This window comes from Narcine bancroftii, chromosome 12 (assembly GCF_036971445.1).
Source record: "Narcine bancroftii isolate sNarBan1 chromosome 12, sNarBan1.hap1, whole genome shotgun sequence".
NCBI classification, from domain to species: Eukaryota; Metazoa; Chordata; class Chondrichthyes; order Torpediniformes; family Narcinidae; genus Narcine; species Narcine bancroftii.
In genome coordinates, this window is record NC_091480.1 from 97,100,616 (window position 1) to 97,124,879 (window position 24,264).

Genomic DNA, 24,264 nt, shown 5'->3' on the forward strand with positions numbered 1-24,264 from the left:
TCGTCCCCATAAAATAAAGTGTGTACTACAGGATAAGAGCCTTAATGCTCTCTTGTAATCCTCTCAATGTAGGTTTTAGAGCACAGTGTCAGTGGATGTGTCTTTTGCATTTTGTTTCTTCCATTTCAACTGGCAGCCCAGAAGCTAAAGAAAACACAAGTTTCATGATTGACTTGTCTCTGGGATTCATTGCAATCTAACCCCCTTTCTTCAAAGCAAGGTTACTGACATAATTGCTACTTTGTGCAATAATGGTATAATTTATCTTCCAGTGGAGTTTGCTGGCTATACCTTGTATCTTTCTTCTTTGTGGAAGGACACCAAGCATAGAATAAATGAAGACCATTTGATCATTAACAGAACCAATTTGCATCCAACTTTTCATATAAAATAAACGTAGCTTTCAAATTTGCAGAAATTGCAGTGGCCCTGGCAGAAGTATTTAAAATGTCCTTAGCCACCAGCGAGGTGCTGTAACTCAGGGAAATTATAGGCCAATGGAAATTGGACATACAAGTATTTGGATAGTCAGGGACAGATTAGGGGCAGTTAGTTAACATGGCTTTGTGTGTGGTAGGTCATGTTTAACCATTCTTAGAGTTTTTGAAGATGTTACCAGGAAAGTTGATGAAGGAAAGGCTGTGGATGTTGTCTACATGGCCTTTAGGCCATGGCATTTGACAAGATCCCACACGGGAAGTTAGGAAGGTCCCACTTTTGTTCCAGTGTTAAGACCTGGAATGATGGTCATATGGATACCAGGTATGACTGGTGTAGAATTTCCGTGTGTGAAATCTCTGGATTTCATGGAGCCCACCCATAAAGGAGGGAGGTACAGTAGCACCTTACAGGACATACCAATGAGTGAAGGCCTGAATGACATTTATTTGATGATGAACTGCCAACCACAATAAACATGAAGCAGCCTATTCAGTCTTACATTCATGAGAGGAGGAGGTACAGTATCAGATTCAAGCCAAGTTGAAGTGGTTAGTGGCCAAGAGACTTGTAAAGCCACAAGTTTGCAAAGTCCCCCAGTATAGTTCGCTGAAGTGCACTTTATTGTCCAGATTGTGTGATTAATAGAGTTTGCCACCTGAATGATGCTGCATTGGACTTGCGTGTTAGTTAAAACTGTATTGCATGTCTGATTACAGGGCCGCAAGTTGTTGATTATTGGGACCACCAGTCGTAAAGATGTTCTCCAGGAGATGGAAATGATGGATGTTTTCAACACTACTATCCATATTCCGAACATTAGCAAGGGAGAACAATTGATGGAAGCTCTGGAGGTAAGCCCGTTTATTTGAATGTGCAATAGAAGAGTGTTTCAAAGTATAGTTGCTAGACCTATCTTTCTGTTCCGGATTTACAGTTGGTTTTAAATTGTTTTGTGGGAATTTTTGTTTCATTACACCATCAATGACACATTTGCCTTTTGAAAATTTAAAAAACATTCCTGATGATGATGACCCTGCAGTCCGCACCTTCCTCTCATATACCTATCTATTTGTAATCCAAAAGAAGGGCAAGGAATGGATTCAAACTACCCCCCCCCCCCCCATCAAAAAATTAGCTGAGTGAAGCATGTTTTCACACATATTGCCAATTGACCTGGGGCCCACTGGAAAATTTGTTTCCTCATCTTGTTTTGAGAATTTTGTTTTTCCAACATATTCTCCCCAATCCCCTCTCTCCAATTTATACAAACGAGGACCGCACTGGTCTGCGAAACAGCAGTCCACATTTATTCTGAAATAATGAGGTTTTACTAATTCATGAAGCTTTGATTTGAAGGCCCAACACTCACATGACTTGGTCCTCTGTGATCTGTCAATGCATTGGTTTAATGGTTATTGTTCCTGAAAATAGATTTGCTTGAATTTGTTGTGATGGGATTCAAACTCATGTCTCTGAGGGATCTAGAATTTTGGCTGTTCATTCACTGACTGAATCAATATGTTTAAGCTCAAGGAAGATTGTACAGAGTACTAGCATCTGGAATGGAGTTATAGAATTTTACAGCAAGGAAGCAGGTGTTTCAGCCCAATTTATCCATGCCAACCAAGTTGTTTACTCAAGACCCACATGCTGACATTCAGCCCGTATCCCTCTCAACTTCACGTATCTGTACAACTCTTGGACATTAGAAATGTACTTGTGGTTCAATTGTTTTTTTAAAATATGGAACGCTTCACGAATTTGCGTGTCATCCTTGCGCAGGGGCCATGCTAATCTTCTCTGTATCGTTCCAATTTTAGTATATGTGCTGCCGAAGCGAGCACGGTTCAATTGTAATTGTATAATCATGAGATTGCCTCTTTGCATAAACCTTTAAATAGCCAAATTACCTCCTTCTCCTTTTAAGTAACTATTTGGTCCTACATTATTCTATATTTTAAGATCAACCAATATTAATGTAAAATGCAGCAAGAATAAATTAAATTAAGTGACTGTGCAAACAATTAGAAGTTGGAGGGACCAAGATGGTCAGGCAGTATCCATGGGTAGAAATACAGACGGTGCTTTGGGTCAGGACCCTTTATTTAAGATTAGAGTGGGAAGAGGAGATAGTAAGCATAAAAAAAGGGGGGGTAGAGGTGATAGGATACTGAACAAAAGAATGTGGAGAGATGAGTAATGGAGGACTCCCCTGGGTGGGTGGTGTTGGGAGAAAAATCAGAACGGAAGCAGGTAGAGATGGAAAGAGTCGATATGAATAGGGGTGATGGTAACTTTGGAAAGTGCAATGTTCATGCTGTTGAGTTTTACTCCGACAGAATAGGAAATATTGTTCTTGATGTTTGTTCAACCTCATCCTGCTATTGGATGAGGAAAAGAAGAGACATATCGAAAAGGAATGGTTAGGGGGATTAAGATGGCTGGTAACCAGGACTTCCAGTTGGCACCTCAAGCAATGGCCACTTTCAGATGGCCACAATACCTGACTGTAAAGCTGCACATTATACTCCTGTGCGGCTGTCATGTGACCTCTGAAATGGGAAAAGCCAGCCAGGAGGTCTACTCACCCTAACCTTCTCCAGTAGGTATAATATCCTGCTCGGAATATTCCTCATTGCAGCTTAAAGCAGCTCAGGCAAAGCTGCTAGCAGCTTTCAGGTGCCTAGTAGCGGGCAGGCTGACTCTCAGCTGGTGACCCGCTGACAATCACCCTCCCCGCTGCCAATACCTATCCTACCCACTGCCTGGCAGTCCCCTGGCATGGGACTACGGGGCTGGGGTGGCCGGCAGGGGGACTACGGGGCTTATGCATGCACACAAAATCCGCTAAATTCCAAAGGTGAGAGCTTTTGATGTCAGGATTCTCAGAGATGGCCGCCCCAGCCCTGTACTCCCCTCCCCCGGCCACCCCAGCCCAGCAATTTACCCCCCAGCCGCCTCAGTCGTGTCCCCCCGGCCGCCTCAGTCCCGTGCTCCGCCAGGCCCGTAGTGGCCGCCCCAGCGCCGTACTCCCCCGCCAGCCATCCTACCCCTGCAGTCCCGCGGAGGGGGCTGTCAGGCAGCGGGGAGGCGAGCTGTCAGACTGCTGTCCCGAGTAGCCGGCTTTCGCTGCTAGATGGCTAGCAGTCAGCTGGCACGTTGAGGTGCCAGAAAGCCGTCCATTCCGTGGCCACCTCAATGTGCCAGCTGAACTCCGCTAGCCGTGCCTGCAGGCGGGTAATCTTCATCGGGACACCTAAAGCGGCTAATGTGTTCACCATCACATGCAATGCCCGATCTACAAAGGGAATGCTGCTAAATCAGCATGGAGCTGTACTATCCTTGTGGACAAATGCAAAGAAAAGATTTTCACATATAATGCACTTGAAATAAAATTCACTTGTTTGAACTTTGAAAAGTTGTTTGCTGCTAGTATGAGAATTCCAGATACTTAAAATATCATATAAACTGGAATTTATTGTATTTGATTGACTAACTTGACTGAATTCTGTGAGGAGGTTATATAGATGATCAATATGTGGCTAATTTGAACAATAATGAATTTATTGCCATAATTATTGCACAGTGTACATCTGCACAGAACTTGGTGCTGCAGTCGAACATGTAACAATTTTTTGGATTTATTTATTTTTAATATATGCATTTGTCACATTGGACTTGGTACAGTGAGAAGGGTTCTTCCACAAGGTAAACACAACTATTAGTAGAGGGGTTGGATCTCTGTTACAGAAAAAAGCCAAATTATGATGTTTGCAGGTTCTGATGGTGATCTTTAGATGTAGCATAATTCTCATTTATAGATGAGCCCAAGAATTATCATCATGGTTGACGGTTTTAAAAAAGGAAATTGTAGTCTTCAGCAGGATAAAAATAGACTGATTACATGGGCACCAAGTGGTGGCTGGTATCCAGGGAATTGTGAGATTTCACATTTAGGAAGCTATGGAAAGGGTACACATGAAGAACGTCCAGGTACTAAGAACTGTGTAGAACCGGGGATTGTAAGTGCATGTTTCCCACAGAAGAGCAGAATTTATTGGTGATATTTGTTCCAATTGGCTGAAGCTTGGCACAGAAGGGAAGAAGCCTTGCACTGTGTACGCGTTGTTTTGTGCACTGTACACTAACTGTGACTTGTTCAGCACCCGACATAAAAGATGGAATTGCATAGGATAGGATGCAGTGGTGTTGTATATGGATGTTGTAGCCTGGGGAATTGTGGCTATGAGAGACTCTCTGGATTGGGGTTATTTTATTAGGGGGAAAAATGAGGAAGTTTTAATTGAGGTGTGTAAAATTGAGAAAACTGGTGAATAGGAAGCACCAATTTCCTTTTGCAGAAATTAGGGTACTTTGATTAATAGCCTGAATACACCTAAGATCTCAAAAGCTAAGTCAGTACTTGGAGGGGAGACTGCCTAGGTTTCTGTGAGGGACACTGAACAAAGTGCCAACTCTCTAGTTGCCTTACAGGAAAAGATTTTCATGTATGTTACATTTTAAATGTAGTATTACATGTCAATAATGGAATCTTTACCTTTCAGATCATTGGTTAAAAAATACTTGAGGAATCTTGGATCTTTATAATCAAAATTTAATCAGTCTAATGTGTCACAACTAGTTGAATGAAATGGTAGAAAGTCTTGATAATTTATTCCTTTGAAATATATTTAATGTAGGTTTAGACAAATACTTTAAATGAACTAGATTTGTAAGTCATTTTGAACCTATTTATCTGCTGTATGATTGCAGCTGGAGAGATTTCCCAGTTAACTCGTTTGTGTACTTGCATAACAATACCATTGTTGCTCAACGGTGGTACACAGTACATTTATTATTTCAGAAGCCAAATAATTATTATTTTTAATTGTGGCCTACTCCTAATGAATTATTGTGTGTACTGGATGTGGTACTTTTAAAGATCCTTGATAATTGTATTGGTTGTTTAAGTCCAAATTTGGCTTGTTCATCCCTTGGATGCTGCAGTTGGCCAACAGCTTTCCGGTCAGTACTGAATAGAGTGGTGACTTTGGTTGCCCTGCACTTTAAATAGGGAGGTGAAAGTGACAGGCTTGCAAATTCTGCATACTAACCTCTTGGGAAGCTCACCCGGAAAGCTCTTATTCAGTCGAATAACTCTCCAGAAAGAGCTCTTTTGTGGAATTGTTCCTCAATGAGTGACCAAACCCTGGAAGAGAAAGAAGAGGAGACCAGGTGAGGGGGAAAATTGTTAATTGCTTTTTAAGAAAAATGACAACATTGTTCTTTCTAGCTTCTCGGCAGGTTCGACGATCAGGAACGAGCCAGAATCACACAACATGTAAAGGGAAACCCAGTGTGGATTGGCATCAAAAAACTAACGATGATTATTGAAATGTCATTGCAGGTAGGTTTGAACCTTTCCTTTGACTTCAAAGGTTGTGAAGTCTAACAGCTATTCTGTTTGAGATTGCTTCATTAAGTAACACAAGTGCCAGACAATGATGTTTTCTAACAGGGTATCCCACATATTATCACAAAGTTCCCCACCATCAACATCCCAGGGATTATTGTTAGCATAGCAGTCAGCGCAATGCTATTACAGCGCCATCCAGCACTGTCCGTACGTTCCTCCTGTGGGATTTTCCTGGATGCTCAGTTTCCTCTCAGGTTTTAGTGGCCAGTGTGTTGTAAATAAAAGCTTTTTAAAATTAAATCATCGTCCAGAAACAGAACTAGCTGCATTAATTACAAGTACTGTGATGCGAGCAGGAGTTCTCCCAGTACGCCGGCCAATTATCTTTACAATGCATAATTATTAGTCTCAATTACAAACGCAAAGCTGGATAAACTCAGCAGGTCAATGCTGAATTTCTCCAGCATTGGTTTTACTTCAATCACGGTGTCTACAGATGTTCATGTTGACAATAATATCAATCATTCCCTGTTTGCTCATCGCACTTGTCTGTCAGTATGTGTCCTCCTCGTGGCTTGCTTTCCCACATCTGATCAAGACGGTGATGATAAAAATTTGGTGGATTTTCTGCAGGCATGGCAAACCATCAGAAATGCAACTGATGTGTTTTTCTTCATCAAGCATTAGTTGAACCATAGCAAAGACTTTTTGCTGGATGGAGAATACCTTGATGACCGTGCTTCCCTCCCACGGTAACTTATCCGATTTGATGCCTGCCTGCTATCATTGCTATTCCTCCATTGTTGGGGTAAAATTCAGGAAACCCCTACCCATCACTGTCAAGCTATATTCTTCACAAAGTTCATTTAGTGCAATCGCACCAGGAAAACTGCTTTTGCTCTGCAGACCAGGGGAGGGATGTAACAACTTTGTAGCATAAATGTATGAGATTGGCTTGGATCTTTTCCTCCAATGGAGGCTGCTACACCTGCTGAGTTCCTCCAGCATTTGTGTTTTTACTTACTGGAAAATGAAGGGCATGTCCTCCATAGTAGCTATTTTCAACAGTGGTTATATGGCCTTCCTAGGAGCCACGGCGTGTGTTAGGTGGGGAGGGTGCACAGACTGAAATTATAAAATATTTTTGTGTTTTTTGTAGTTGGTAGGAGAGAGTACAGAAGAAAGCAGCCAAACTCGACTGCTTCACAGGGAAGATGTTTCTTTAAAGCATAGAAGGACTTGATAGAGATCAATAAGATTATGAGAGGCATAGATAGGGTGGGTAACCAGCAACTGTCTCCCAGGCCAGGAATAGCAAACACCAGAGGACATGTACAAAATGAGGGGAGGGAAGTTTGGGGAGACATCGGGGATTTTTTTTTTTTAACACAGAGTTGTGGGTGCCTAGAATGCCTTGCCAGGGATGGTGGTGAGAGCTGAAACATTAGGGGCATTTAAGAGACTCTGAGACAGGCGTGAAATAAAAAAAAAAAGAGGGTTCCGGGATAGGATGAGTTTAGTACTTTTTTAAGGAATATACAGGGGCCTGTAAACTGAGCAGATCTTAAGAGGGGCTATAGCCAAAAAAAGTTGAGAATGACTGTTCTAAATTAAGATCAGCTTGTACTCTGAAGGATGAGATGTGATCTCTTAGTGATGCACGACACATGGAGAGGATTGATAAGTTTAATCTGTAAAATGAGCAGATGTAAGGGTTTGGCCGATTAAATAAAATTTATTTCCTGAACATTTACAACTCTCTGTTCTCTCTCCTTCCTACTTTTGAAAAACAGTCCTGACCTGAAACATTGACTCTCCATTTCTACCAGCGATGTGACCCTCCCGCTTCTCAGTGTTTGCTCAGGATTATAGCCTCAGCAGTTTCTTGTATCTCTCCTTCTCTACCTTTGTATATTTTATGTATGTTTAATAATCCAATCGATAGATATCTGGACGGTAAAGCAATGGGAATTACTTCCTCTCACCGACTTGCGACCAACCATACATAGGACCAAAAAATATAACGGCTGCGTGCATACAATAGTGACCATCTCTCAGTTACCATTCGGTAAGCTCACCAGCAGGGGATAGTGAGCAAGGGGAAAAACCCATCCCCACTGATAGATCTGGCAAGAAGCCGAGGAAGAAGCTCGATTTGGAATTGAAAATGACTTGGATTTACGCCTTCTATTTGCCATGCTAATGAACTTCTGACTTGCGTCCATTTCAACCAGTCAGTCAGTATGGAACTCAGACATATGTCGGGGAATATCTATTTACAAATATGAAAAAGGTACCAGAGTATCTATGATCCTAGTGATTTGCAAAGCACATTCTAAGAGGGAAATGATTTCCTGTTGCTCCTATTTCATAGGTTCTTAAAGACCACGATAGCTGCTTATCTGGGGAGAGGGAAATCCAATAGATTGCCTATGTCGTATGAATGAATAGAAATTCTTTTGCATACTTTAAGCTCCAACTTTGCATCATAGATATACATGCAATGATCTCTGATGGAATGATTCCGTGGTTACAGAATGATATTTTGAAGTATTAGTGTCCATTAAGTAGGTAATTAATGTGGGGAAAACTCAAGTCTCATCAAGTGCCACCCCATGGTATCATAAGGCAAGCACAAGCATTGTCCTTAATACATTTATTCACACAGCCATAGCAACCAGACTAAACGAAGGCTTGGAGAGAACAAAGAAAGGAGAAGCCTTTTCTTTGATGTCATTTCCTTCTGAGCAAAACTACTTGGACAGGCTGCTCTTTTTGGGATCCCGTCTCCTATTAGTTCATTAATAATAATGCATATAATTATGCCCTTCTACTTGCTAATGTGGGAGGGTGGGTTTACATTATATTTGATTGTTTTTGGCACGGTTAGCTTAGCTATTATGGTGCTAACGACTTGGGTTCAAATCCCACTCTTGTCTGTAAGGAGCTTGTATGTTCTTCCCCATATCTGCATATCTGTTTCCTCTGGGTGTGGTTTCTTCCCACCCTTCAAACCGGGGTTATAGGTCAATTGGGTGGCACAGGCATGTGGGCTGGAAGGGCCTGTTACCATGCTATATGTCTAATTTTTAAAAAAACCATATAACTGTTTATGGTGTGGAAACAGACCACGTCAGCCCTTCAAGTCCACGCCGGTTCACTTGAACAACTCCACTAGCTTCCCCCTCCTGCTCTCCGCCCATAACCCTCCAACCCCTCACATCCATGTACACAACCAACCTTCTCTTAAATGACAGAAGGGACCCTGCCGCAACTATCTATTTTGGAAGATCATTCCATTCTGCCACCACTCTCTGAGTGAAAAAGCATCCTTTAATATTTCACCTAAAGTTTTGCCCCTTTACCCTTAACTTATGCCTTCTTGTTCCAACCTCCCCTGCCCTCAGGGAAACATGAGTATTTAAAGTTTCTGGTAACTCATTTATTTTACCTCCCAATCCAGCCAAGCTGCAGAGTTACACAGGAGAATGCAGATGCTGAAATCTGAAGCCAAACTGAGGAACTCAGTGTAGGTGGGGGATTCATCAGAACGGAGGAAAGTTAGTGCAGAACAGCAAGGGAGGGGTGAGACATTGGCCCCAAACCGGAATGCCAAACCAGGCAAAGGTGAAACATGATGGACTGAGGCAGAGGAATGGCACATGCCAGACAAACGGGGAGAGAGAGCCAAGGAAAACAAAGGGGTCACGTGGAGGAAGGTGAGTCACATGGGGGGAGTGGGTGATTAGAATACAAAGGCAAAACATGAGCATTTTTGTGCATCCACTCAAGTCACTTTTAGAACGTTTACCATGATCAATTGATATCAACTCGTTAACTATGATAGACTATGTATTTTGGCCAACCACTTGCAATGTCCTGGATAGGATTTACAATAATAATCAAATAATTAAAGTTTGACTCTGCTCTAACATTTTGACATTAAAATGTTGGTGGATTCTGTTTTGAGTTTTCCCTCTTCAGATTACTACACAGCACCTGTAAAGAGGTACCAGTTCCCCGATGCTCTCCAAACTGGCTGAGCTGCATTGTGCCTCAGGCTTTTCACTGAGAAACAGGTCCCTTTATCCTGTAAGATAACAATATGGAGCTAATGCCTTATTTTGGAAACTGATGAGAACAAATCAGTGGTCATCATTTTTTTATTTATCAGTTGTGCTGTGTGTTAGCTAATCGATATCTTGTAATGTGGACTGCAGGTGTCTCCCAGCATTTAAGCTTACTGATAGATTGTGGGAGGGAGGCAGGTGGGTGTGAGAATACGCTGTTGTGCTGACAGGTTAATACTAATGATATAAAAGCTGGATGCTGGTCTTCAGGAAACCATGTCAAACAAGCACATAAATGTACTGCAGAAAACTCCTCTGAGCTCATGGTCTTGCCTGATTGCATGGGGAAAAAATTCCACACGGTGCCTTGGATCACTTCTGTTGCTTTCTGTTGCTTTGTGCTTCACACAAGGGTACCACTATCTATCAGATGGTGTGCCATGAATGATTATTTGGAGTTTTTTCCAAATCTACGACAGACATTCTATACTTATTTATCTTTCCCACTTTTTCTGTCATGTTAATTCTTGCGCAGATACTAAATTTTGTTAAAGTTTCATGGATAACAATCCCATGTGCATTTGACATCTCATGCTAATTCTCGACCTATATGTTTAAGCAGTGAAAGATTAGGTTTTTTTGATCATGCAGTCATCGCTACAAGCCTGCAGGAGGATGAAGTCAAAGAACAAGTAGGGCGGGTTATTTAATGTTACCTTGTATCTCTTTATTTAGAGCCACACTCCCCCAATACAGGATGCTTTTTGATCTGTATGCAATTATGAAAACTCAGCTCTTTTCCTTTTATGTAAGATCTATTCAACGTTTTGATTATGAACACACCTTTTTGTATATTTTGGTTAGTCATGGTTAAAGTAAACTATGGAAATCAGTCTCCTACCTCCTCTTGGCAAGAATATACTTTGCTGGCACATGAATGCATAACATTTGCACAAATGTGTCTAATGGTTTCCTGGAATCATAGAACATTAGAGCACAGAAACAGACCCTTCAACTCATTTAATTGTGTTAAGCTATTATGGTGCCTCATCCCACTGACCTGTACCTGGACCATAGCCCTCCATTCTCCAGCAATGTTGCTTCTCCCTTCCCAGTAACAAACTTCCTACCAGAGCAGATATAATCTTCAGAACAAATGAGAAACCATGCAACGTATGGCAACTACAATCCAAAGATTAGGTCACCAGAACATCAGTTAATGTTGACTCTTTCGTGGAAGCATGAAGAGACATTGCATTTCAGAATGGCGCTGAACAGCCTTTTATCTACATAACACTCAATTTCCAGAAGAATTCTTTCAGAAGAGTGTAATAAATTTACTTTGAAGAACAAATAAATGTACAAAATTCTTGGAGCTTAGATACATTTCTACTGGATAAGATGTTCAGAACCAGACACTGAGAGTTGTAGGTCTTTAGGATCATGAGTCCATTAGGGTTGAGAGGGCCCCATCACATCCAAAACATCATTTTAAGGTAATCAATGCAAATGCTACAAGTTCAGGAAAGTGCTTGAATTGAATGAATTTAATTGAATGGCGGAGCAGATCCGAGGGGTCAAATGGCCTTCTCCCCCTGCTGTCTCTTGTGGTCTGAAATGGACAGAGAGTACACAGCGCCGTTCTTCTGGAATGGCTGTCAATAAACAGGAAACACAAAGCTGACAAGCATTAGGTCATTTAGAAGGTAACTGAAAGGTTGGCCTTTATTACAAGGGGAATTGAACACATTAGTTGTTTTAACTGGTGCATTGGTAGTACCGCATTGAGAGTACTGCATACATGATTGGTCTATTTAAGTCCTTGCATTGGAGTCATTTCCAAGAAAGCTTGGTTGATTTAAGGGGCCAAAAAAGGCTTCAATGTCATATGAAAGTATGTAATCTGTTCCACCATTCAGTGCAACCTGTGCTTTAACTCCATACATCAGATTTTGCTCTGTATTCCCTTTGGTTAACAATCCGTAAGTTTCATTGACACAAATTGCAAGTACCATTTCTGGAGGAGTCCATGCCTTACCCAACTCTGTATAGAAGATTTAATTATACAAAGAAGTTTAATGTGTTTTTTTTTAAAGATTTTTGTGCCTCTACTTTTGTTACTGCCTGCAAAAATTGCATTGATTAGTCTGTGCAGAGAGTGTTGCAGACACACAGCTTACAGGCTCACCATTAGTAATTTGGTGTTGAATTGGCCTCGTATGGACACAATATAAAATACTGCCAGATGTTATAAAGCTGAAATTTTAAAAAATTGTGCTGGGGCCAGACAGTGGACATATGGAGAGAATGAGGTTAAAGTTTTGGGTTAGTAATTTCTTGGTCATCTCTGGAAAATGTTAAAGGTTTGTGTCAAGTTGCTAAGGGAAGGATGGCAAGAGCAAAGGAGGAGTAACCAAGAGAAAATGAATGACAGATCCTGATGTTAAATGGGAGAGTTACAAACAAGTGGAGATCTCTCCAAAATAAAGGACTGGCCATTTAAATCTGAAATGCATAGAGGGTAGTGAATCTCTGGAATGAAGGGCAATGGAAGACAGATAATTAGATATGATTTAAGATGGAGATGGATAAATATTTGAAAGATCAAGAAATTGAGGGTCATGGTGAATGGGCATTGAAAAGGGGTTGAGGCCAGGGTAGATTGAGCCTGGTCATAATCAAAGCTTGAGTAGGCTTGAGTTGGCCAACTTTGAGATGGGGCCAGCCCATGTTGCTTGGGGGTAGCCTTTCCCATTCCATTCTCTGCGCAATGTAAATCAGGGCTGCACCTGAAGGGGTTGTGGGAGGGAGGGAATGATAGCTGGAGGTTGTGTTGAGAAGGGCATCACTGCCCTTCAAAAGTTTTTTTATGGCAAAGGTGGATAAATAAAGCAACAGAGTGGAAGGTTACAGCAGGTAGGCAAGAATGCAGAGTTGAAATTACAGTCAGAGCAGCAGGCATCTTAAGGGGAAGTGGCTCGCTCCTTCTCCAAGTTTGCCTGCCTCTATGTCCAACAGAATGACTCTCATATATTTATTGTGTAAAACGAGGTGCTAAATGAAATCCTGATGATGCCAGATTTAAATGAGTTCAGCTGCATTGCCGCCTTCATTTCTTACACACAGTTTTTCCGTTTGTACTTCCTTGGAGATGTCTTTGCTTGAATGAAGGAAGATTAAAATTCTGACTGCCATGGTAATTTTGAGGAGATAGCAAAGCAATTGTTCTGCTTTGATATTGAGTCAAGCCAATGAGGACTATGTTACCACAGGGCTCCCAGTGGCACTTGACGGTATTTGGCACACACTTGGTTTAGTTAAGAACTGACACGTTCTTGTACAAGCAGTACATTGTCACAAAAATATTTCCTGTGCTGAGGTGTGATGCAGAAATGGAAGGCCAAGGAAGGAAATAAATAACTGCAGCTGTTCTCTCCTTTTATATCATGGTCATCAAAAAATTTAAATTATTCTGGGTTTTTGAGCAGTTCTGTAATGTAAACATTCCAAACTCATGTAAAATGACAGCAGCTCTAAGCTGCATTTTTTTAATGCATTTAATCTGTGTCCTATCTGCTTTCACCATTGCGTATATGGAATAAGATAGGATAGGTGAGGATTCAAGAAAAAACCTAGGCTTTGGGGATAGGTATCTATATCATCTTTAATTGAGACTCAGGTATGTATTAAGATTAATTGTGGTTATGTAGATTCCTGTTTGTTCCTTCCATCTTTGTTCCAACATGCACACGAACAAGGACCTGTAGTGACAAGACATCTCCCCAGGGAATAAAGCCATTTATCTAGATTACTTTTTTTTGGATTTTAATTCCATAGCTGAGGGCTAGGAGCAGAGTTGGTACACATTGTAAGAAATACTTCACAGGGCAAGGGCCTACAAGTACTGACTGCTGCTGGGATCCTGCCCAGTCCAATAAAATATGTCTGGAAATTCATGACTGAACTGAAATGTTCAAATGGTTTAAATTTTGCAGAAACATTTAACTAATATGTTAATAATTAGCATGTCGTATTTTACACTGGTGTGATGGAGGAGAAGGAGAGTAGCTATACCCATTTGATGGAAATGTGGTATCATTAAAATATCATCCAAAAATGGAGCTGGCAGTCATTTGAATCAAATAATTTATGTTCCGTGTAAGCCTCTTTCTAACATGTCCTGTATTTTCTCCTTTAAGTATACATCCATCTCCCCTTGAACATGGGATATAATGTGATATAAGGGAATAAAATACCTTTGCACTTTTACCACCATTCAGAGCCTCAAAGAGTCCTTCTAAGTGAAGCAACATTTAATTTGTGATTCTGCAGGGATCACCTACTTCATCCGGTGCTCCCGTTGTGGCCTCCTCTACATCAGAGAATCTAGACGCAAACTGGGAGATCTCATTGTTGAGCACTTTGGTTCTGTCCACCACAAGAGCGTGGATCTCCCAATGGCCGCCTGTTTCAATTCCTCTCCAGAATGAGACTACCCGCAAATTGGAGGAACATCTCACTTTCCGTCTGGGCACCCTCCAACCAGATGGCATTAATATCAACTTCTCTGGTTTCTGTTTTCTCTTTTCCCCACCCCCCCCCCCAAACCTCCTCCAATCTTCTGTCTCCTCTAACTCTGTGCCTCTCTCTTTCTCTGTCTTTCCATTTCTGTATGTCTCCTTTCACAGAGCCAAAATCAATTCTCACATTTCCTCATGTCCAGTTAACACCTTTTGTCTGCTGGTCTGGACTCCTCCCTTCCCAATCTTTCCCCAGCCTAGAATTCAGACACCTGTTTTTTTCCCTCATACTTTGAGGAAGGGCTCAGGCCTGAAATGCCGGTAATATATCTTTACCTCCTATGGACGCTGCAAGACCAGCTGAGTTATTCCAGCAGTTCTGTGTTTCAACATTGCATGGTACTCAGCTATGTGGCATCATCTCAGTCATGGGGACCTGTTCTGGACTGCCTCTTATGAGTAAGATAACAAGCCTTTTATGTGTCTACCAATAGATCCAGGATTGCACAGTGTGTTGCATTTGAGACTGATTATGCCTCTCCCTAGATTTTGTTTCTTTTGTCAGGAGAGCTGATGTGATTAAAACTACTTCTGTATAAGTTAAAACCAATTGCAAGGCTCTTGCCTCATTGGTTTATTCAACAGAGATCAAAGTTTTAATCTGCACCTTGTCAGGTGTTTCATTTTGAACAGATCAAACATGTCAACTAAACATTTAAAGAATTACCTTTCTCTCAAGTGCCCATTTGGAAGAATGAGATGCTGGAATCAGTAGCAAAAAAATGGCAACATCTCTTGGTAGAGAAATGAAATTTGAACATTCGTCTATTTCAAACAGGACCTTCTCACCACATCTGATAGTGTCTCTGACCTGAAACATGGATTCTCTTTCCATTGGGTCATCAACCTGAAGCATGAACTGTGTTTCTCTCTCCCTAATGTGTTCAATATTTTCATACTTTCTGTTTTACTTTTGTAATCACCCTCATGTGAAAATTTTCAGTTTGGAAAGAAAGTATTGAGAGAAATAGAAAATGTCTGATTAAATAACTTTTAAGTAACCAATAGAGGCAATAAGGGTTTACAAGAGGTCATTCCACATGATGACATTATGGTGAGTACATAGGTGCCCGAGAGTTGGCTTTGGCCAGATAAATGTCAGTGCGCCAGACCGCCACTGCACCAACCTTGTCTGCAGGTGTGAGTTGAGAGATTGGAGGGCAAGCCATTCCGAGGGGGTGAGATTGGGATGCTTAGATTTGAGCTTGGAAGTGGGGTTTATGGTGGCAATATCTTTCCGAGCAGAGGAAGGAAGGAATTTGCTCCAGTTGAAGGAGTGGCGTGTTCAGGAAGGTACACTGGACTATATTGTAAGTATTGAAAACAGTGAGCTGTGGATGAATTTAATGAGAATTTTCAACTTTAATGGTTTTGGGAAAAGGGAACCAAAATTATTCTGAAGCCTTGCCCTGAATAAAAGCATTATGATCAATATCTTGATGCCAGTTCAGTGTTAGTGAAAACAAATCAAGAAGAAAGCAGGAGTTGAATGGGAGGCCCAATTGTGAACTGTGGCAGACTCTAATGTTCAGTGGGAATGAGCAGAGCTATGTTCTGTGAGGCAAACCTGACATGGTGCAGCGAAGCATCTACCACGATAAGTGTTGTATCTTTTTGGTTCTGTACGCTGATGTTGATTTCAGGTAGAAGGTAACCCATAGTGAGTTAGGTCATGTTTCAGGCCTGGGATTTAATGTTTATTAGTCAGAAAGTGTATTTTTTATTTTGCTGGTGGCTATATCTGTCACTCTGGAATGCTATTTTCCATTAGCTGAAAGCATTAAAATCTGAAACAAGTCCTAATGACGAAGGTCCCAGAATGAGGAATGGATAGATGTTTTTATGATCCAAGGATATAAAAACAAGCAGCAAAATGTTTGATCCATTATTCAGTTATTATGTGCCAAATGTTAATGTGGAATGGATATTGTGCTTTTATAGAATAGCATTTTTACTCTTTGAGAGTTGTTTAGACATAGCGAAAAAAAGATGCAATTGTAATCAGTGTAAATTTGTTCTCAAATCTTTGCCTCGGCTTTTCAGATTTATTGTCAGAGTACGTACAACTCTGAAATTCCTTTTTCCTTCGGGTGCAGCAGAATTACCACCAATTGGTAGTGCAAAAAATAAACTGTACATAATGTAAACAAATAAAAGAACTAAAAAGATCATGAATGTAAACAACTGTGCAATGCAGAGAGAGCAAAAGAAAATCAATGAAGTGCACAAGTAAAAGTCCTTAAATGAGTCCCCGATTGAGATTGCTGTTGAGGAGTCCGATGGTGGAGGGGGAGCAGCTGTCCCTGAACCTGGTGGTGCGAGTCTTGTGGTACCTCCACCCCTTCCCTATTGCATCTGGCTTTGCAACTTGCTGGGGCAGCCAACCATTAGTTCTAATTCATTTTGTGTCCTGTACTTTTATCTGTCTCTCAGAGTAGTTGGAGTTCACAGAAAATGAATTGTAACAACTGAACCATGATTTGACATACAGTGACACTGAACTGGCATCAAGATATTGATCATAATGCTTTTATTCAGTGATTTCAGGGTTATTTACAGAATTCAAGCAATGTGCAGCCTTAAGCAAAAGAAGTTGCAGAAAATAAATAGGTAAAAATGCAGTTTAAAAGTAGCGTGCCTCGCCGTCAGTTTGCCAATCATGCAACCAGAAAATTCACTGATCTGGCATCTACCAATCCTCATAGGTGCCAGATACCAGGGCCTTTATTGTGTTATGGAGTGATTGAATGATGGATAACAAATGCAGCTTCGTGCATTTTTCAGGTGTGCTGGCTGCAATTTGCCTTGACCAATCTCTTCACAAGAAAATTGGCACATTTTTGCATTCAACAATTTAATATAACAGTTTATTAGGAGTTCTGGTGTATTGCTGCATGGTCAACCTATCCAAATTAAAATAACTACTAGTTTCATTTCTGATGAGGCAACCACCATAAATTGGGGTTCCATCTTGGGAAACAAAAAAGAAAAATTCAGATGTATTGGAAGAGTGCACAGGCACTTCTGGATGAAGATGTAAGAAGGGGAACTATGTAAAATCATTAGTGGAAGAATTGACAGGGATATGAGGATTTAATGGAAGATTTAATGGAAGATCTCATCTCCCTGCTCCTGGGGTCACGTGCTTGTAGTCTGTAATTCAGTACACACTCTCCCTGTGACTATGCAGGCTTCCTTCAGCTTCTCCTGTTTCACATCCCAAAGATTGATCACTATAAATTGCTTCTCGTGGTCGAACCTGTGGGAGAATGTGGGGTGATTAAAATTGGCATTAACACTGGACAGGTGGATGGTTGATGGATTTGGTGAGCCAAAGGACACATTTCCATCCTGTATCTCTCTACAAATCTATGATAATGGAGACAAAAACATTAACAACTGAAGAGTAGGGTTAGGTTGCTTGGCTCTTTCTTCCCCAGAACAAACATGATGGGCTGAAAGGGCTCATTTTCTGTAAATTCTCTGAATCTATAAATGGTTAGAGAACAGACAAAAGCAGCTTTAGGCTAAAAGTTACAGCCATCATTTAATTCATGTCATGTCAGCTGCATCCTGGATCAATAATTCCAATTGAAATACAGTAAAAGCCCCTAGTATCCAGAACCTATGGGGATTGGTAGGTTGCTTGAGATTGTGTGTTGTGTGAATGGCAAACTACTGGTGAGGAGAACCAATTTTAAACTTTTATATTTTTTACCTATATATTTTCTGTGATTTTTTTTTTGCTGGTTGCTTGAAACTACTGATTGCTTGAATTTTGGAAAACAAGGTTTTTTTCTGCATTTTCATGCAGTTCATTCCTGGTTGTATTAAGCAGAAGTTTCAAGAAGCTTTTTTGCATCCATCACCAACTTATAAATAGATACCAGGTTTCTCGAGCTGCAACTGTTTCATCTCCAACCCAAACCAGATGGATCACAGACACAGGTCATTCCTGAGATTTCCTTCTGAAAGCCCGTCTTTAATGGATTATCATCTGCTCAACAATTACCCCAACAATCTAGCCAACCCGCAAGCCTCTCCTTAATCATCTACCCTGCCTAACTTTCCTCAAGTTCTCTCTGAATTCTCTGCCCCTCACCAATATTGTCTCTGGTCCCTTTACCATGTCCTAACTCAATCCTACATTAATTAATACACTTATTCCCACGTATTTAACAAAGGAGACCTCTGGCTTTTGTTAACCCACCCTCTTACTTCCCACGCGTCTCTCCATTCCATCTCCTTTTGCACAGACATGATAAATTCCACCTAGTTCCTTATCACATCCAATTAGCACCTTTTGTTGGTCTGGATTCCTCCCCAATTGTTTGAATTCTAAGACTTTCTGGTTTTCTCTTGAAGACCTCAGGCCTGAAAGTCTTCTATAGATACTGAATATACCCACTGGGTTCCTCCAGCATTTTGGTGTGTTTACTACAATCAAAGCACCTACAGCTATTGTGCTTCTCTCGTTATTCAGGCACTTTCCATTTCAGAATCTATCCTGAGTGTATGCAATCATTCCATTCGATCTTGGTTTCACTTAAACAGGCATATTTCAGGAAGACTGCCTTATATTCTTCCTGTCTGATATTCCTCCCTGATGAGACAGTTGATTACCAAAATAATGCTGTCCACCCATCAATTAAAATAGTTCCAATTTTTTTTGTTGCCTGCCCGCTTCCCCCATTTGGAGAGGTGATATACCTGCACATATTCAACAGTGAAGGTTGGCAAACAACCTCTCAGTTAAAAAATTCATCAATAATGAAGTTCACCATTGTCGTTGGAGCTACAGCAAAGTCTTTCTTTGGCTCTGCCCCATTTTTTACCAAATTGACGCTCCCCAACTTCACAAGCAATAAGAAGTTAATTGGATTTGGGCAGTGCACCCAATACAGGACAATTGTGAAACAAGTAGAGTCATACACACAGAAACAGGCCTTTCGGCCCAACTGCTTCATGCTGACAAAGTTGCCCATCTAAGCTATTTGCTTGTGCCTGGTCCATATCTCTCAAAACATTGAGCAGATAAAGAATTGTAGGAACTTCTAGCATTATTTGTCTGCTCAAGATTGCAGCATCTGCGTCTCTCTGAACCTTTCCTATCCGTTTTCAAATTTAAGATCTAAGATTTCTTTGTCATGTAATAGTAAAGAACATGTAATATTACACGAAATTGCATTCTGTCACTGGCGCCTCTTAAAGTACAAAGGAAAGAAGTAGAAGAGAGTCCATTCTGAGTCAGGGTGTCCATGGATCCACATCCAGTCCTTCCTGCAGCCTCTGCAGCTGCACAGACTCCTGTTCGATCCATCAGCAACTCCAAATCCAAACCTCTGATACGATTTGGAAGCCTTCAGTGCCCAAGGCTCTTCGGAAGCCCTTCTTCCCTTCAGAACCCTCTCGAATACCGCTTCCGATACCTGGTTCCCACGAGCCAGTCTCCTATAGCCCGTGTGTGGCTCCCCTGATGGTCAGCAGCAGTAGCCTGTGTGGAGCCGTCAGTCACTGGGCCCCTTGTTCGACTGCCACTATAGACACCGTTCTTTAGGGTTGCCTTCTCTGCTGCTCTGCTGCTTTTCAATGTGAGGTGTTCTTTCTGGTGCCCTGCACTGGTCCACTGCTCCCTGGAGTCATAATTGTACCCACCTTTACTCCTTCCTCTGGCAGCTCGTTCCATACGCTCAATGCTGTGTGTGTGTGTCAGTGCGGGGTGGGCGGGTAGAGAGAAAAGTTGCCTTGAAAGAATTTTCCTCCTTGCCTTAAACCTACACCAGACCTTTTAGGCTCCCCTTCTCGGGGGAAAAGGCTGAATACCTTATTTATTTCCCAGATGATTTTGTACACCTCAAAAAGGTGACAGACAAAAAAAACCTTTGTTCCATCAAATCACCTTGGCTGCACTAATGGTTGAACATCAAATATAGCTGTGTGGGAGAGTGAAAAGGGAAGGGTTGTGTCAATGACATTATCCTGATGTGATTTTTGGATTCTCTCTCTCTCGCTTATATATAGATGGTTAGAGGGATAGATACAAATAATTACTTTCTTAAAATATTTTAGGCACAGCGAAGTAGGAAAGATTTATCGATGATGGTTTAACAAAATTAACAAAAAGGCACTGCTCTGGTTCCTTTAAAACAATTTAAGTTCTTGACTCACATTCATGACCTTAGGTGGAACACTTTTTATTCATATGTTAATGGTGAAAATTTGCTTCCCTTCATAAATGTGATTATTCATTTGTATAATTAAGACTATCTATATGTATTGAGAGTAAACCCCTTAAAACTTACTCAGAGAGCACTTTTGGTTGATTTGAGACGAGGTGCTTAGTGTAAGATACACAGTCTAACCACTGCAGGATACAGATGGGCCAAGTCTAATTGTTAAGTCAAACAGCAGTCCTGAGTCATTCTTCATTAAATTGTTGTTTTGGCTGGAGTGCTTTACAAATTCCAAAGTACATGTGAGTTTTTGGCTTTACTTATCAAGCCCTCAGTACCTTAAAAATTGTTAGCTATTTTTTTTAATCTTCTATTCGTGCATGCTTTATAATTCCTTATATTTAATAATAAAATTTTCTTGTGTACATTACTAGCCATGAGATTTACAATTCTTTTAATTTCATGCCCTTTGTAATGAAACAGAACTCAGATGGTTTCAGCCAGCTGAAATTAATTACATTTTTAATTGTTTTCAAGAGGTAAATTGTTTTTGATTTGTTTATTAAGCAAATTTACTGCAAATAATTATCTCTGAATTTAATGTTGCAAAGTGAATTAGTCAGCTGCTCAAATTGAAAATATGATTTAAAGTACATTCATATTTTGCAAAGCTTGATCATCCCTTTTGTATTCAACAGTTTCATGCAGACTTTTTCTCTTTGGTTTCAAGCCAATTTCTTTTCTCAAAAAATTGAAGGGGAGCCCAGGAAAAGCAACTTGAAATTCAGCGGTAATTGATGGTCTAGCTTAGACATGTCAAAGGATGGTTGAGATGGAGAAATAGTACAGTGCGTCCTCCATGGAGAAAACGAATGACCTGTGCCCCATGAGACTGAGATGGTGCTTTATCTGGCAAACAGAACTGATCAAATAAGAAAAAGTCCAAGGACTCTGCTACTCAATGGATCTAGTAAACCTCTTGGGTAAGGGACAGGCATAGAGGTGGTCAGAGGAAATTGCCATATACGTAAGTATAATGTATAGCCATGAAATGTTAGCCATGAAAGACCTCAACAATGAAGACGCTGTTTACGTCCGGTACCACACGGATGGCAGTCACTTCAATCTGAGGCGCATGCAAGCTCACACCAAGACACAAGAGCAACTTGTCCGTGAACTACTCTTTGCAGACGATGCCGCTTTAGTTGCCCATTCAGAGCCAGCTCTTCAGCGCTTGACATCCTGTTTTGCGGAAACTGCCAAAATGTTTGGCCTGGAAGTCAGCCTGAAGAAAACTGAGGTCCTCTAACAGCCAGCTCCCCACCATGACTACCAGCCCCCCCCACCACATCTCCATCGGGCACACAAAACTCAAAATGGTCAACCAATTTACCTATCTCGGCTGCACCATTTCATCAGATGCAAGGATCGACAACGAGATAGACAACAGACTCGCCAAGGCAAATAGCGCCTTTGGAAGACTACACAAAAAAGTCTGGAAAAACAACCAACTGAAAAACCTCACAAAGATAAGCGTATACAGAGCCGTTGTCATACCCACACTCCTGTTCGGCTCCGAATCATGGGTCCTCTACCGGCATCACCTACGGCTCCTAGAACGCTTCCACCAGCGTCGTCTCCGCTCCATCTTCAACATTCATTGGAGCGACTTCATCCTTAACATCAAAGTACTCGAGATGGCAGAGGCCGACAGCATCGAATCCACGCTGCTGAAGATCCAACTGCACTGGGTAGATCACGTCTCCAGAATGGAGGACCATCGCCTTCCCAAGATCATGTTATATGGCGAGCTCTCCACTGGCCACCGTGACAGAGGTGCACCAAAGAAGAGGTACAAGGACTGCCTAAAGAAATCTCTTGGTGCCTGCCACATTGACCACCGCCAGTGGGCTGATATCGCCTCAAACCGTGCATCTTGGTGCCTCACAGTTTGGCGGGCAGCAACCTCCTTTGAAGAAGACCGCAGAGCCCACCTCACTGACAAAAGACAAAGGAGGAAAAACCCAACACCCAACCCCAACCAACCAATTTTCCCCTGCAACCGCTGCAACCGTGTCTGCCTGTCCCGCATCGGACTTGTCAGCCACAAACGAGCCTGCAGCTGATGTGGACTTTTACCCCCTCCATAAATCTTCATCCGCGAAGCCAAGCCAAAGGAAAAAAAATGTATAGATATACTAAAATTCTTGCTTGCTACAGCCACACAGGAGTAGTGGGAAGTTCTGCTTCAATGTGTTGTCCAGTTGGGGTCTGGCTGGAAAGTTCGCTTAAAGCACTCATGTTGTGACTTTATAGCCAGGTTTTAACATGAAAACACAATAAGGCAATTAATATTTTCTTTGTTTTCTTCTCTCATACACCCAGTGTCTGTTAGATATTCTGATTTTTCATTAATGTATGTTCATTTCACTCTTCACCCTTTAGCTTTGTTTTTTTTTAAATCACTGGCCATTAAAAAGTCATGTTGTATTGGTGCCTGCTTTCCATACTGCAAGAATGCAGTATGGTTAGTGCGACGTTGTGACAATGCCAGCGACCGGGGTTGGAATCTGCCACTGTCTGTAAGGAGTTTGTACATTCTCCTTGTGTCTGCAGCAGTTTCCTCCCACACTCCGGAAGGGCCTGTTCCTGTAATGTATATCCATATTTAAATGCCCTCGTATCTGACAGCTAAAAGTTGATTGAAAGCTTCAGAATGTCGCTTAGTTAGAGTTAATGTCTTCAAGGAAAGAGAAAAGCAATTAGGAAAATTTGGGAGAAAGCTGCATTAAAAATTCCAGAGTTTGTTCTTCTGTATCGATATTTGTTGCCAATAGCTTTCATACATGTAGCCTCAGCCACAGCCACAGCCATGTTAGAACACAATTTTCAGCTCCAGAATACAAGCAGTGAGATGTGACCTCATTGATTAATCTATGGGTTTCGGTTTCTTAAAACAACAAAATATTATTTGACTTTGGTCATCAATTTGTAAAGTTTCCTGAACTAATGCTTTCAAGCTAAAATTACGCTATGTTTCCTGATGGAATTTTTCATTGATGCCAATTATAATTAGCAAAAAGTTGAACATCTTGAACTAAAGAATTGTTTATTTTCTATCTTGTGTCATTTCTAACTATACAGGAACATATTTGCAGCAAGTACTATCAGCTGAATCCTTGGATATAAACAGAAGCCAACCTCTGTTGGCATCTTCCCACAGGCCTACTTCAGATTTGTATTTGATTTGTTACGGCTTTGGAATAACTTGCTTGCCAAAAATATTTCTAGGGTCTCAATTGGTTGTCTAGTTCATAGGTTCCTGATCCTTTGTCTTATTGCACCCACTTCTGAGAATTTTGCATTTCTCACAAGAAACAGTTCTTGTGAGTCCAATGGCTAACCATTTCAATTCTGTGCCTCCCTCCCATGGTGTCATGTCTGACCATGGCAAACCAAGACCACCAATAAATTGAAGGGGAAACACCCAATTTTCAGCACCCTCCGGCCAGTTGGCATTAACGTTGTCTTCTCCAATTTCTACTAGTCTACTCCCCATTCTTCCTTTCTTCTCCATTCCTCTC

General features: G+C 41.3%; 1 protein-coding gene and 1 non-coding gene across 2 annotated transcripts in view; one reads left to right on the forward strand and one right to left on the reverse strand.

Annotated features, from left to right (window-relative positions):
• The window catches only part of LOC138746717 (vesicle-fusing ATPase-like), a 119,897-nt gene that overhangs the window by 86,947 nt on the left and 8,686 nt on the right, over positions 1 to 24,264 (forward strand). Inside the window, exons 15-16 of the mRNA XM_069905043.1 lie at positions 1,158 to 1,292; positions 5,735 to 5,848. Coding sequence (XP_069761144.1) covers positions 1,158 to 1,292; positions 5,735 to 5,848 — 249 coding nt within the window. The remainder of the gene's footprint in view (positions 1 to 1,157; positions 1,293 to 5,734; positions 5,849 to 24,264) is intronic.
• On the reverse strand, positions 2,179 to 2,285 carry LOC138747803 (U6 spliceosomal RNA). The gene has a single exon (XR_011347665.1). It is a non-coding gene; the product is annotated as a U6 spliceosomal RNA (small nuclear RNA).